The following is a 15,228-nucleotide window of genomic DNA, read 5'->3' as shown; positions in this document are numbered from 1 at the left end:
GAATACAATATAAATTATATTCATATGCACGAATGATGTCATAAAAAAAAACAATGCACACTTTGTCATGGTAACTAAAAAAGAAGTATAAGTAATCATAACGACGGAAAACAGTGTTCCAATAAAAAGCCAAGCTTGTAAGACATGGAACACTGGATACAAAACAACGACAGCACCAATTTGTTATACAAATAAAATATATTCATATTAGATTCATCGATTTACCGTTACCTTTTCATCAGTTAAATGAAAAGATGTGTTTTGAGTCGTGGTTTAAAGACTGCTACAGTTTGGGATTTCCTGACTTCTCTGGTAGGTCATTCCAGAGTTTGGGAGCTGCACAGGCAAATGCTCGGTTTCCCAATGTTATTTTTGTTTTGCGTGTTGGAATTTGTAAGAGAAGAATATTCAGAATATCCACATCGAATGGTTTTATATTTTTTTTGTTTGCTGAAGACTGTGACTTGGTATAAGGTATACTTAACCACTGATGCTCCCAAAGTATTGTGTCATCCTTATAACACGGTTTATTGGGGGAAATGTGCTTCTTATTCATATGCACCCTTTCTGTAAAACGTTCAAACGTGTAATAGAAAACTCAAAATTTGTCTGTGATAACATTGCCCTTTAGGTGGTCAATACGCCTACATCGAGACATCGAGCCCGCGGACAGTCGGGCAGACTGCACGTCTGACCAGCCCGTTTAACCAAGTAACCGCCGGAGGAACCAAGTGTCTGAGGTTTTGGTACCACATGTATGGCGCCACGATCGGCTCCCTGCGAATTTACGTCTCCAAGCAGGGCGACCCCATCGGCAGCCCAGTGTTCCAGATGTCCGGCACACAAGGAACTGATTGGATTCTCGGCCAGGTATAATTGGTTAAACACAGTCGTAGACATAGTACACCCATTTCTTTGTATATTTTGAAATCCAGAGAGATTTCGTGAGAGAGCCAGGTTATCTAGGTTATGGTTCATATACGCAAGACAAGAACCCCCTGCCTTACTTCATCATTCTGTGTAATCCAAGACAGATATGAACTCATAATACTGGAATGGCAAATAAATGACAAAGTAATATCGTCATGGTGTAGGATCGAACTGAATTAATTGATTATTATGTATCATGTGCATTTTGCACATTGTTACAGTTACGTAACTACTGTATGTTGTTCGGGTGACGAGAAATCTTGTAAGCATATTACAGGTGGCTGTCTCGATATTTTCTAATGTATTCTCATTGTTTGTTTCTCTTGCTCTTTTTACTGTCTATTCCTTTACGTCACACTCCTTCCTTTCATAGTTTTCGTTATTAGGTTGATTGTTTATAACTTCAACATTCATCTAAGGACCTATACGATACAAGCTTGCTTTTCAGTAGGTTCCTCACATTTCATGTTTGCAAATCTGTCTTCTCTTGTCTTCTCTTTTAATTACGACGTTTTGTCTAGTCTTGTGTTCTATCGATGTGGTGTGTACTGCTAACGACACCTACAACATCGCTCATTTTATCAATTTCTAATGTCAATTCATGTCGGTTCATGAGATCATATACAGACCAATATTCTGATACTGCGGTAAAGAGAAAGTCTAGCTCTCCTTCCCCACTAGCACTATAGAATTAGGTGATCCGATTATCCTCTGGGATCATTATTTTTTTTTTCGCCCATATCAAAATTAACGGGAAAATCCTAAAATAGCTCATGGCCACTTTAATACAGTGCACTCCGGTTATCACGAAGTCTTCGGGACCGGTGGTGTTCTTTCGTTGTACCGAGAATTTCGTTATAGCCGTATTTAATTTGTTATAACGGGAGTGCATTGTAACAAGTTACATCTTGAGAGGGATCTCAACTACAGTTGTATATGAATGTATGTTTACACGTATATTATATATATAGTGTATCTATCTCGATATACATTGTAGGGATTTGTACATTTATTTGCATTATGTAGGTATGCGTACACGTTATTGTGTGAATATAATATGTTTATATACTCTGATTTATGTTTTTAAATTTTATTCTGACCCCTGTTTATGAATGCATAAATCCGATTACCTATATCCATTTTTGTACTCGTTTATTTACTTTTCCCTCGTCATTATTTGAATAAAGAAAACGTATCTATCCATAACCACGGAGACCACCTTACCCTTGATAGTATAACCACATGACAAAAGTGAAGAATGTTTCAGAAGAAAATGACAAAACCTAAGACATTTCAAAAGTATATGCATTTGGATACATTTATAAAAAAATTCCAGATTGTCTGACACTGAAGGAGAAGATATTACGTTTCCCCTGACAGGTGGATATTACTCGTCAAGATGCTGATCGATTCGTTGTCACTATAGAGGGCGTCGTGGGCACTGATTTCACGGGGGATATTGCAATAGATGACGTGCAGATATACAGCGGTTATTGTCCTCAAGGTAAGTGGAGTATTTTGGAGTAACATTCTGCCCAGTGAGCAGATAAAGGTCACAAAATGAAATGAGACAAAATTCATGACATAATGAAACACAGAGTAGGAGTTTGTTAACATGAAAGTACGTCATATTTTGTTTTCTTTTAAACGTTTTTGTTGTTATTTGTTAGTTGCATTGATTGGATGGGAATGTGATTTCGCATAATACATGGAAATTGGTAGATGAATCTGGTCGAATATTACAACAATGATGTTAATCCTCTATACGCGCTTATGTACAATAACAAAGTGTGACAAGAATTACATTAATGACACATTAATGAATTTTGATAGTTGATGTGACTTGATCCCAACGGTTAATATTGCAATAGCTTATCTTGATTTTGCATTACTAGGAAACTCGTTTAAGCGTCAATAGAGAACTCACTTACTTGAGGTCGCTATATTCGTTTATCTGTTCCCTGTTGTGTGCATTAATCACTTGCACGTCTAGAAAATACGTTTGTCAGGTTATAAGGAATTTGCAATATCCACTGTGTGATTGCTTTCGTTAGGGAGTTTTCATGATTTGTCTTTTACAATAACAGAAAAACAGACAATTAAAAAAAGAAGAAGAAATGAATAAAGATTGAAAGACAACTGTAAATCTTATCAAAATTCTTTTGTAATAGTTGTCGTCACGCCGAGCCCTTCTTCGATTCCCGCCATCGTCCAGTGCGACTTCGAGGACCCCGCCATCTGTGGCTTCTACCAGGACGTCAGCGGGACCGACGACTTCGACTGGCAGCGTCAGAGTGCGAACACGCCCTCATCGGATACCGGACCACCAAACGACCACACGTATGGCACTTCCGCCGGTAAGGGATTTATTTCAGTGATTTCATTGCGTTTATCAATATTTCATTTTTAATAAAAAGAATATGATTACTTACAGAAAATGTCCTAGAAAAAGTTATACACGTTCGAAATTAGATTGCATAATAGGTGTGAAGTCATGCAATATGCATGATAGAATAATTATTTATTTTCAAATTATTCATGGGATGTGCATACTCTTATAGCAATTTCTTGTTCAAAGGTAATCGGACACGAGTGGGTCTGTCTGAGCTCGACCCCCCCCCCCCCTTTCCCCTGGGTGAAACATTCAGGGCAATCAATTTCTTTTCGATGAAGGTTATTACATGTACATCGAGTCTTCCTCGCCTCAAGTCCTGGGTGACGAAGCCCGTCTGTGGACGCCATCTTACCCAGCCGCCGGTGGTCACTGCGTTGAGTTCTACTACCACATGTACGGATCCAGCATCGGAACGCTGAACGTGTACGTGGTGCAGAGCGGCGGATCAGTGAGCCAATCACTGCCCGCCTGGAGCCGCTCCGCAGACCAGGGAAACGAGTGGTACATCGCGCGCTTTGTGAGCACCATTCCCACTTACCAGGTGAATTTCGTTGACTTCTTTCTCTTAGTTGTACGGAACAGTCTTCCTTTCGTGTGTGAAGAGCAATTACAACAGACTTTCATTTGTTTCTTTTTAATAGGGGTGCAAAGTTATAAAATCATAAGAGCCACACCGCTTCGTTGTAATTTTCTTTTTGCGAGTTATCGATTGAAATACTAGTAAACAAAACCAGGTACTCTTTTAATGGTCCAAGACTTTCATTCTAAATTCTTCTATGTTACTTGTGTCGATTTTTTGTCCCCGCCGAACGAGTTCGAGCAGGGGACTATGAAACGGGCTCCGTACGTGTGTGTGTCCGTGTGTCCGTCCGTGTGTCCGTCCGTCCGTGTGTCCGTCCGTGTGTCCGTGTGTGCGTCCGTGTGTGATCAAAATCTTCAATTTGCTACTTCTCTGTCATTTATGAGCCAATTTTGATTCTGTTTGTTTTATATGATAGCACTACATGGGAGCTTTGAAACTTCTACACAGAATTTCAGTCGTGACCTTTGACCTTGACCTTTGACCTATATTGTACATTTTGCTACAAAATGCTACTCCTTCGCCATTTCTAACCCGATTTCGATTCCGTTTGCTTTATGTGATGGCACTAGGTGAGGGCTTCAAAACTTCTACACAGAATTTTGACCTTTGACTTCTTTGACCTTTGACCTTGATTTTTGACCTGTATTGTACATTTTGCTACAAAATGCTACTCCTTCGCCATTTCTTACCCGATTTCAATTCCGTTTGCTTTATGTGATGGCACTAGGTGAACGCTTCAAAACTTCTACACAGAATTTTGACCTTTGACTTCTTTGACCTTTGACCTTGATTTTTGACCTATATTGTACATTTTGCTACAAAATGCTACTTCCGGCGGGGACATATATTACGCACTGCGTAATTTCTACTTTTCCTTGTTTTCTGTATTCCCCTAAGATGGCTAAGCAGGTATACAATAACATTTCAGATTATTATCTCAGTAACACAGTTCAAATCAGGAATAGTTAGTTGCAACGTAAATACATGTATCTGTGAGGTTGGTTTTTAATCTAAATAAATGTTCTAAAGAGATTGTTTTGAAGAAAAAGCATAATCTTATAAAAGTAAGCAAAGAATAGAACAATACAATTATAGAAAACAACAATACACTACCCCCTCCAGGGGACATAAATAGCTTGAAAATACCAGTTATACTGTTAGAATTCGCGTTTCATTTCAAAAGCAGAGTCATAAAAAAAGGTCGATCTTTAACATCTCGTTCAATTTGATAAAATTTTTATAGGTTGTCTTTGAGGGCGTCGTTGGGTCAAGCTTCACCTCCGACATCGCCATCGATGACTTCAGAATCACAGACGGCACGTGTCTCGCTCAAGGTGGGTGTCAAGCAGGGCCGCGGAACGGGGGGGGGGGGGGGAGGAGTGGTGTTGCAGCCCCACCTACCCCACTTTTGGCTCGTAAAAAAAAATGAAAAATGAAAATAAATCACAACATTGATCTTGACCCCCCCCCCCCGTCCTGCAGCCCCCATCGCACACTGAAAAAAAAGGAAAACAAAACAAAACAAAACAAAACACGTCAAGTCTGTGTCAGGGATACAAGCTCACACGTCATTCTTATGAATTATTTCAGTTTCAAGAACTGTCTAGGCGAAGTCGAAGCCATAGCTAATGGTATTATTTCCTTCCACAAACACTTCCCATCACATACAAAGCAATAATCCTGACACTTAATCCGTAAACTGCTGACGTAGGCCATTGATGCAACGGATTCTTATTACTAGCTAACTCCCATGTAGCATTATCTGATTTCAACATTCATTTGCCATGTTTGCTCAATATACCCCGGGATTTCCCATGACTTCCTATGATAACTGTTCTCTTTGTTGCAGGTGATTGTGATTTTGAAGACGATTTGTGCACCTGGACCAATGACGTCACTTCAGACGATTTTGATTGGATCAGAAAGCAGGCTTCGGCAGGCACGCCCTCTACAGATCACACGCTGGGGACTGCAGCAGGTACCTTCACTCGTTTTCTGCTGGACAAAAAAAGTTTTACGTTCAGATCCACGACATTCTGGCATGCAATTACTTAACTTTGTGGTTCTTCATTATGACATAACAAAATAGTGTTTCCCTCTTATTATTGCGATCTCTCTCTTTAACTTAAAGGCACATGTATTGTGGACACCTTTTTTTTCTTTTTCTTTTTTTTTGCATGGCATGCATGGTGGATACGAAGTTGTAACTCATACTTATGTTAATGGTTAACATTTTCATAATAGTGTGTGTCTTGATGTGTTGACTTGTGCGATATTGGTAGAGTGGGCCAGCCCTACTTCTGACTTTTATTGTGACTTTTCTGAATAATGTTGTTGGGTTTTTTTTCTCCAAAACCCGACTTCAGGCTATTACCTTTATCTCGACACCACCAATCAATCCCCCGGCAATTCGGCCCGGCTCGTCAGCTCGCTCTTCACCGCCGCTCCGGGCACACGACGCTGCGTCACCTTCTGGTACTACATCGAGGGTGTGGATTCTGGCGCCATCGTCGTTGCTCAGGAGATCAGCGGACAACCTGACGTCATCAGGTGGAGATTAGACTCAACTCAAGGCTCGTCGTGGAATTATGGTCAACTGCCAGTCTCACAAGATAATGATTACAGGGTAATTATCGTATAAAATATGAATGTCTGTGTGGATGTATCTGTGTGTCAGTGTATATTAAGGGAAACGCCACCCCTGGACCTGCCTCGCGAGAGAGGTAAGGCAAGTGCTTTTTTTTTAGTATAGGGCCTATGCTAGATGAATGACGCTAGAAGATTATTCTCTCTATATCGTTACCCTACCCTATATACATGTATAGGGCCAACTGTGAAATCATGAATTGCTGCAGTCTTCATATGCAGCGATGACGTCACATGAATCTAATCAGAATTTTAGAATTCGCAACTTTTGAACGGATTTTCCGATTTTCCTCCAACTTCACTGATGCACAATACAAATATACTCATGAACTTTCATCGCCCGTTAATTAATTCATGCACCTGTTTCTATCAAAAGCATCACAAAAAACATTTTAAACATGCCTTCCTGCTTTGATCTCATCCTCACAGCCGACGGCCATGCCATGTTTTAAGGTTTGCTGCTCTCTATTGTGTTTATTCAAAGGCATTTGAGTCTGAAAAGGCAGCTCAGCTACATGACCCGAAAGGGTAAACAGTTCTTTTGTCAGCAACGATGCACGATTACAGAATCGTCATCGCCCAAAAATTTGAATGCACAGATGCACATAATCAGGACGTGGCGGCGGTGATGATGGGATCAAAGAAAGACCTCCGTTCATAGTCCATAAGCGGGTCCATGGTTGGACTTGTACGAAAGATCATGCAGCTCGTTGAAAATGTTGCCCTCTCCCAGATGTGCGGAAACGCGCCTGGATCGGAGTCTGTCCAGAACATGCGGAGAGGTTGCCGAATGAAAACGGATCTTAATAAATTTGCGTTCCGGCGTCTTGTCCGGGCCCTAGTGGAGGCCAGGTTCAATTTTAATCGAGACCGAAATTTGCACGCAGAAATCAACTTTCCGACACCTTCGGCAACTTGGTCTGTTATTGTCATGAGGATATCGTAATGCGGGGCATCCCGCCTTTCTGCAACTACTTCATCCTCTTCTGCTCAAACGCTCCTGCTGAAAGCCTTCGTCGTGCGGGCAGCTTCCGGAAGGAAAACGCGGACCATGCAGACGCGGATCTAAGGCCCCAGTCACACAACAAAATACGGATCCTCAATGATCTACACGATGATCCGGGGAGTTCCGGGATAATTTCGACCGCGATGAAGCGTCGACGAGCGTTGATATGACTGTACACAATGTTATCAACACGGCAGCTACACGGATAAGGCCGGAAGAGCGCCGCGTCTACACGGACCAACACGGCATCTACACGGATCAACACGGCAGCTACGCGGCAGCCACACGGACCATCCCAGATTGCTCTGCCAACACGGCAGTCCCCGGATGACGCCGGATGACTTCCAAAAGTTGTCGAGTTGGCCTCCCCGAAGGCGTCAACACGGATCTCTCCCCGGAACACCACGGATCAGATCCGGGGTTCCCGTACTGATGCCTCAGTCACATAGACATCCCGGATCAACCCCGGATCTGATCCGGGGTGATCCGGGGAGAGATCCGTGTTGACGCCTTCGGCATTCTGGGACATCCGGGAGGACAACACGGCAACTTTTGGAGGTCAAAAACATCCGGCGTCATCCGGGGACTGCCGTGTTGGCAGATGCGGGATGGTCCGTGTGGCTGCCGTGTAGCTGCCGTGTTGATCCGTGTAGATGCCGCGTTGGCCGCGTTAGCCCCGTAGACGCGGCTCTCTTCCGGCCTTATCCGTGTAGTGCCGTGTTGATACCGTGTGTACAGTCATATCAACGCTCGTCGACGCTCCATCGAGGTCGAAACTATCCCGGATCTCCCCGGATCACCGTGTAGATCCTTGAGGATCCGTGTTTTATGGGGCCTAATTGCGAGCTTTACATCTGCGACGCAAAGACGCCGTTTTCAGACAAGGTATTCAGCACAACCCCGTGTGCGAGACACCTTTCTGAACCGTTGTCCATCCCGGCCGGAGGAGGCGCGTCGTTTAACATTAGCGTCGCAGATCTAAAGTTCGCTATTTATAGTAGATTATGAGTGCGCGGAGCTGATTATTGCGGTCAACACACGGAAGCATATACCTACAGGTTGTATGTAACATGTAAGATTTTATTCTCAAAATTGAATTCCGCTTTGTGTCAATAAGACGCAAGAAGTCTGGGGAAGGAAGGCGAGAATCTTATCCCGCAGCCGACCATCTTTTCTCTCTGATGTTAAAACCAGTGATTGTCAACTTTTCCCAGGACCCAATTAGGCCCTAAGGGTGAAAGCAATTGAGCAAAAATGACATTTCGCCTTTCTCAGGAGACTTTATCTTGGCCTTGCTAAGAAACATAAATCAGGCATCAGCCAATCAAAATTGGGTATTCAAAGACTTAATTAAAAAGTAGAAATTTTCGCGGTGTTGAAATTTTCGCGCATTTCGCGCAATCAGAAACTAGTGCAAAAATAAAAGCACGCGAATGTTTTTGCTTGCCATATGTTCCTGTAGTTGATATCTTGATACCGCGGACTTAAAAACACGCGAAACCCGATCTTGTTACCGCGCCGAGCGCGAAAAATTAGTCGCGCGAAAATATCCACTTTTACAGGTCCGAGGGCCTATTTGATTTTCTGACCTAAGTTAGGCCTGTCTAGGGGCCGCGGAACTAGGGTGCCCCCTTCCCCCCCCCCCCCGCCCCAATGCGCGCGCGCACACACACACACACACACACACACACACAAACTCGCAAAAAAGTTTAAAAAATATAGACCCCCTATATAAATCGGGGAAAAAAATAGACGACCCATTTAATTTCCAAAGGTTCCGCCCTTACATTCTTCGATCCCGTCTAACGGGGATCGAGAGGGGTGGGGAACCACTGACCCACGCGTCCCGTCCCCATCCCACATCCCCCATCCCCACAAAACCGTTATGCAACCCTGGCGAGCGGGTATTCCGGGAGCGTGTTTTTTTTTTTTAGACGACACAGAGTGGGGACCCTAAAAATCTATTGGGGACCCTATCCCTAAACCTAACCCTCATCCTAATCCTAACCCTAACCATCAAACCCTAACCCTAACCGTAACCGTAACCGTAACCCTAACCCTAACCATAAACCCTAACCCAACGTTTTTCCCATAGGTTTAATACGCGCCATGCCCCAATCTGTGCCGTCTTAAAAAAATAACGCATCCCGGCACCCGGTATAAAGATGGGGAGAGCGCGCGGGACTTCAGTACGATGTGAGAGGATCCCACGCCGGGCACGAACGAACAAACGCTAAACCAAGGAGGTATAATGGTCCTCTCATACCTCCTTGGATAAACCGAGCCTCTGCACTACTAGTATTCGTAAAAAAATGTATACTAGCCGCCGAGATAGAGATGAGCGCTAGCGAATGTTTGGCCTTGGTTCTCGATGTCACTGCTATAATAGTGCGTGACGTGCTACCTCTTCACTTCAGTCGTAAAAGCACAATGAGTGTTATGGGGTGACTGGGGTACTAAGTAAGTAATACTGCTATCATAGAGATAATCGAACTACTGTACATTAGTTACATCATGTTATTTGAATGTAATTAAACTCGCAGTTGAAAAACTGCACTGTTGTCCCTCGGACTTGTCCGACTACTCCGGGCGGCCAGAGGCCACTGCGAGGGGTACAGGTGGGGTGGTGGTGGGTGCCTGTCATTCAAGGTGTTGCACGCAATAGGTCTATAAACCATATTAGAAACTACGTGGGCGTAAAAGTTTGCCAATCAAGAACGGACGTATATTAAGACTCTAACGTTATTTGCAGTAGTCAGACAGAGGCCGCACTTGCCTCTGCTCGAGAAGATCGAAAACTTTGATATGGATTCTAACGTTGGGTTGATGATCGTGATGATCTGTGGAGTATGATTGTACATCCTATTCCTTGCAGATCTTGTGATCTCAAGTCTGCATAATGTTGGCCCAAACCATCACTACAGGCATCACAGTGGATTTACATACTTGCCAACTCTACCGCATTTGGCGGGAGACTACCGCTTTCAAAAGATTTCATTAGCATTCAAGCTAGCGCTGCTTGGATTCTACCGCTTTCTCAAATGAAAATGTTGGCAAGTATGGATTTATAACCCTAACTAGGCCGGGGGGGCCTCTGAGGCCCTCCCCCTCGACGTTCCGTGCGATGTATCGCAATCGCAAAAAGCTTTCGCCACAACGTTTCATGACTTTTTTCTTTCGAGTCTCGCGCATCTTTTGACACCAAATTTGCGACGCCCGGACAGGCGATTCCGAAGTTATGCATAAATATGTTCATGCACGCGGACCAAAAATTGCTCAAAAACGTGAATTCGTGTACAATTTCAATGCAAACTGTGCTTACAGGCAAATTTCAGAAAAGCATGATTATTTTGGTGTTTTATTGATTATAATCAGCGAATAACATATTTTCTTGTTCGGAGTGATGTCGTGCACAAATTTCATCGAAAAAACAATGAAAAACATAAAGTCGAAAAAACAAAGAAATACATAAATTCAAAAAAACAATAAAATACTTAAAATTTTTTTCTGATATCACAATTTTTTTGAATTACATTTGCTAAGGACACTAAAAAGAATATTTACACAAAAAATGTGCCTGTTTTGAGCTTTATTTTGTGATTTATACCAAATAGTCTGATTTCACGCATCATTATGCATAAATTAGCATAATTTAGCATAAATGATAACTTTTTGAAAAATTAACTTCAAGGTATTTTAGATTACATCATAGGCAATGTGTGTGCCAATTTTCGTCGCGATCGTGCGGTCGACGGCCGAGATCTGGAGGGGGGGCCTGGGAATGCTGTGTTTTATACCATTTCTACACTTGGCAGTGATCGAGAGCGATCTAATGTTATATGTTACAGTACTCGGATTGACAAAGATGTGACAATTTGATCAGTCTAATTAAGTAACAGCAAGATCTGCATGTTACATGCATTCACCATCATCTTTATTTTCTTTTTTGTTCATCTGCTATGTAATTTGACCAAAGTTTGTTGGAATATATTTTGTATGGTGTATGCATCCTATTCCAGTACAATGCAAATGAGCTAGGAGTAAAGTTACCCTCCAGTGGTGTGTTTTTATCCACCTTAAGATAGTCTTCAACCATTTTATTTTTCGTTTATCCCGTAGCTTGTGTTCCAGGGAGCGGCGGGTTCCTCCACCACAGGGACCATTGCTGTGGATGATGTCATCGTCACAGACAATAACTGCCCAGGTACAAAGGATTGGTTCAAGCTCAGCTGGAGCCCATAAATTCTTACATCATTCCTGTCAGAATTAATCTATGCTCTCTCCAGTGCTATTAAACAAAGTCTTCATCAGGCAGCATCAGTAACTGTTTGTTTGTAATTTCAAAGCCTGGTTATAGGCCTACACTGATGTTCCAATATCTGTTTGGTCTATGAGTTGGGGAAAAAAGAATTGTGGTATGATACACAACTTTTATCATGCCTGGAGCACTTTGGATTTTTTGTGAAGTTGAATTGGTGAATTATGATTTCCTTCGAAATTTTCTTTTCTGAAATTTGCAGGCCTAGATCAGGGTCCAAAGTACACAATCAATAATATGTTTAGAGAGAAAATGGAATTCACTATCAGTATGGTATTGATTGAAGTTGAATGATAGATTACCGGTACAATGTAAGTGGATAGATTATGAGTGCTAAATAAAACATTTTGATCATGATATGATAACTCATTATAAAGGAAGCCTGTCATGTAGCATAATTTCTGTGAACTTGTGTGTTCAGAGAAGTTTGTCTGGGCATTTCAGGCAATTCAGCACCCAGTAAGTTTGGCATTAGGATAACTAAATACCTCATTTGGATTGAACATCAGTCTATTAGTGTTGGCAAACTATGCAATAGACCATGTGTAGGTTTGGTTCTACATACCTGGTACCGTACGTTGTCACATTTTTATGAAAAGAGACAAAAAATGCACTCTTCGTTGCATTTACTTGGTTGGGGGTTACAGTGTATGCTGTGACTCTTTTCTTTACACATGACATGACAATCATCCTTGAGGGTCATGAAGGTACTAAAAATGATCATAATAGAGCTCAGCTTTTTGCACTTATTATTGGAGCCACCTTCTCCGTATCTGATACCCTTGCATCTATGGAAACTGTAAGCTTCCATGATGCTTCTTGATAATACTGGTATCAGAATTCAAAGAAAATTTATGACACGATATCTCATAGACACCTGACCATCATACGTAAGTGAATTCCAAGTGTCTTGACTGTTATGATATTCAATTTCTTCCATATGCTATCTACTTCTCCCCCTCCCCACCCTTTTCTGAATACAGTGCGCCCCTACAGTGCAGACATTGGCCCCACCTTTCCCCCCTCTAGCCCCATCCCCACCACTGCTCCCCACATCGTGATCCCAGCTGGGCCAGCTAACTGTGACTTTGAAGGGGGCCTATGCAGCTATGTGCAGTCAGGCAGTGACGGCTTTGACTGGACCAGGAACTCCGGCCCCACCCCAACACAAAATACTGGTCCTAGTGATGACCACACCCATGCAGGCAGCATCAGTAAGATGGAAAATGATATTCTGTATGTTACATATAAAAAAAAGTATGACATGCTTTGAGAAACTCAGAAATGGAATCTATTGACTAAGATCAAACATGATTGATATTAGGAGTTTGTTATTTTGACTTTTTGCCACATACATAATTATGTGTAGGTATGTGGAAACTGTATCACTATTAAGAAAGAAAAAAAACATATCTATTTATCTTCAGGGAAAATTTTGTAGCTTTTTTTTTCATATCCATAAGAGATAGCAAGAAATGATGAGATTTCTTCTTGCCAAAAATGTTTAAGGATATGCTGATAAAGTTCAGTTAATCGTTTAGATCTCCTGTGTTTGCATTTTGCAGGTATTGCTGGATCATACATGTACACAGAAGCAGATACCACCACCGTCGGACAGACAGCTCGTCTGAATAGCGCCCTCTACAGTCCCGTCACATCTGACTCCTGCCTCACATTCTGGTATCACATGCATGGCCAGAATGTCGGGACACTGAATGTCCTGACGTCGTCTGGATCAGCGGAGACTGTGCACTGGACACGGTCAGGCACACATGGTGACCAGTGGCTAGTGGCCAGGGTACCCTTCTCTGGCACACAGACCTACAGTGTGAGTACCTCAAAATTTGTCCTAACTTTTCATAAGTAGTGCACACAAAGGCATGTACAATTTAATTAGTATCTGAAAGACTTGACCGAAAGATCGGTCAGTATCTGGTCGTTGGGGATATGTTCTGCAGAGACTGCCTCTGGCTTCACAGAATCCTCTGGAGGAGAGCCATAAATGTCAAAAATGATAGAAAAAAACTCCTCTGGACATGATATTTCTGTCTACTGTAAGGCATATTTTACTCCAACAGCTTACATCCTTTAATTATTGCCAGACTGATATTCATATGCTGTGCAAAAATATCGAAGGGAAACTTGAAACATTATTGCTGTATTGGAAGGGAATCATGTAACATGCTGTTTTGTCATTCTAGATCAGGTGTAATCTACAAAAGTCTATATGATGATGTATAGCTAATTAGCAGACATCAGAATGGTATAAGATGCTTAGTAAATTACAGGGTTTCAAGTCTAGTTGGTGGTTAACCAGTAGTGTCTGCCTGCTTTGTTCACTGAGTGGCACACAAGCTAGAGTGTTTTTTTTTTTGCTCAGACATCTGAAAACTAATTTTCAAAAGAATAGAGATTACCTAATCCCCCTAAGCCCTATTGTGTCACCATGGCCTTTCTGTTGGACTGAGGCACATTGCTACACCTCATTGACCTTACTAACTGGAGTCAAAAGGGGCCTGAGCTTTCGATCCTAGCAGAATCTTCCTCAGAGGCAAAATGACAAGCAGGCAGGGAAAGCAATCACAAGGACTTCACACAATAGGAACAGTCAGGGACAGGCTAGGGACACAACAAAAGAGACAAAAGGAGGGGGTAGGAGGTCATGGGCAAGGAGCCCAACAGGTAAAGGGAGGGGGATTAGAGCAGGAGAGTGGACAGACAAAAGGCAGAGGAGGGTCAGTAAGGATCCTTAGGACCAGGGGGCAACCATTGAAGGAAAAGGATGAATAGGGAGGCAACATCAAAGAAGATAAGGAACAACAGAGGGATAAAGAAAGGAAAAGAATGAAATAGCAACAGCAAGGGGAAGGGAGGGGGGTGGGTAACTGCGGAAACAGTAAGCCCTAAAAGGTGTACCAAGAGGAGGCAAAATGAAAGTGAGAGTCAACCAACAATTGAAAGTTATCAAACATATACAATGTGTACATCAAAGTGTATTAATACACAATAATGGTGATAATAACAACAACAATAATGATAATGATATTGATAAAAGAAATTATTGAGATAATAATTAAAGCACATAAGAAAAAAAAAGGGGGGGGGGTTCCTGACCATACTAACTTTGCAACTAGGTCAAGTTTGGATAGATTACTGACTTCTGATGAAAGAGGTTGGCAAGATTAACTGAGTGCCTGAAGACATTAAGGTTTAACCCCTGTTAGTACCATCAGTCACCTGCTTGAATGTTTTACCAATGTTATTTTGAATTGGTGGAGCTGAAAGGGTTAATCAGAAGAAAAAGCTCATGCTGTGATCAGTGTAATCAGTTTTGCACAGTTATCCAGTTT

The 15,228-nt window shown here is 42.2% G+C and overlaps 1 protein-coding gene across 1 annotated transcript in view; it reads left to right on the top strand.

The window, feature by feature from the left end:
• Positions 1-753: 753 nt before the first annotated feature.
• Positions 754-15,228, top strand: part of LOC139718761 (MAM and LDL-receptor class A domain-containing protein 1-like) — a 37,551-nt gene continuing 23,076 nt past the window's right edge. The window contains exons 1-10 of the mRNA XM_071630226.1: positions 754-870; positions 2,311-2,434; positions 3,102-3,287; positions 3,604-3,866; positions 5,152-5,242; positions 5,758-5,886; positions 6,275-6,534; positions 11,680-11,764; positions 12,862-13,092; positions 13,444-13,706. Of these exons, the coding sequence (XP_071486327.1) occupies positions 754-870; positions 2,311-2,434; positions 3,102-3,287; positions 3,604-3,866; positions 5,152-5,242; positions 5,758-5,886; positions 6,275-6,534; positions 11,680-11,764; positions 12,862-13,092; positions 13,444-13,706 (1,749 nt within the window). The remainder of the gene's footprint in view (positions 871-2,310; positions 2,435-3,101; positions 3,288-3,603; positions 3,867-5,151; positions 5,243-5,757; positions 5,887-6,274; positions 6,535-11,679; positions 11,765-12,861; positions 13,093-13,443; positions 13,707-15,228) is intronic.

Source organism: Diadema antillarum, unplaced genomic scaffold (assembly GCF_040938485.1).
Source record: "Diadema antillarum isolate AM-2024a unplaced genomic scaffold, OU_Dant_1.0 scf00000099, whole genome shotgun sequence".
Taxonomy (NCBI): domain Eukaryota; kingdom Metazoa; phylum Echinodermata; class Echinoidea; order Diadematoida; family Diadematidae; genus Diadema; species Diadema antillarum.
Note: the sequence above shows the minus strand (reverse complement) of the source record. Positions and strands in the feature narration are given on the sequence as shown.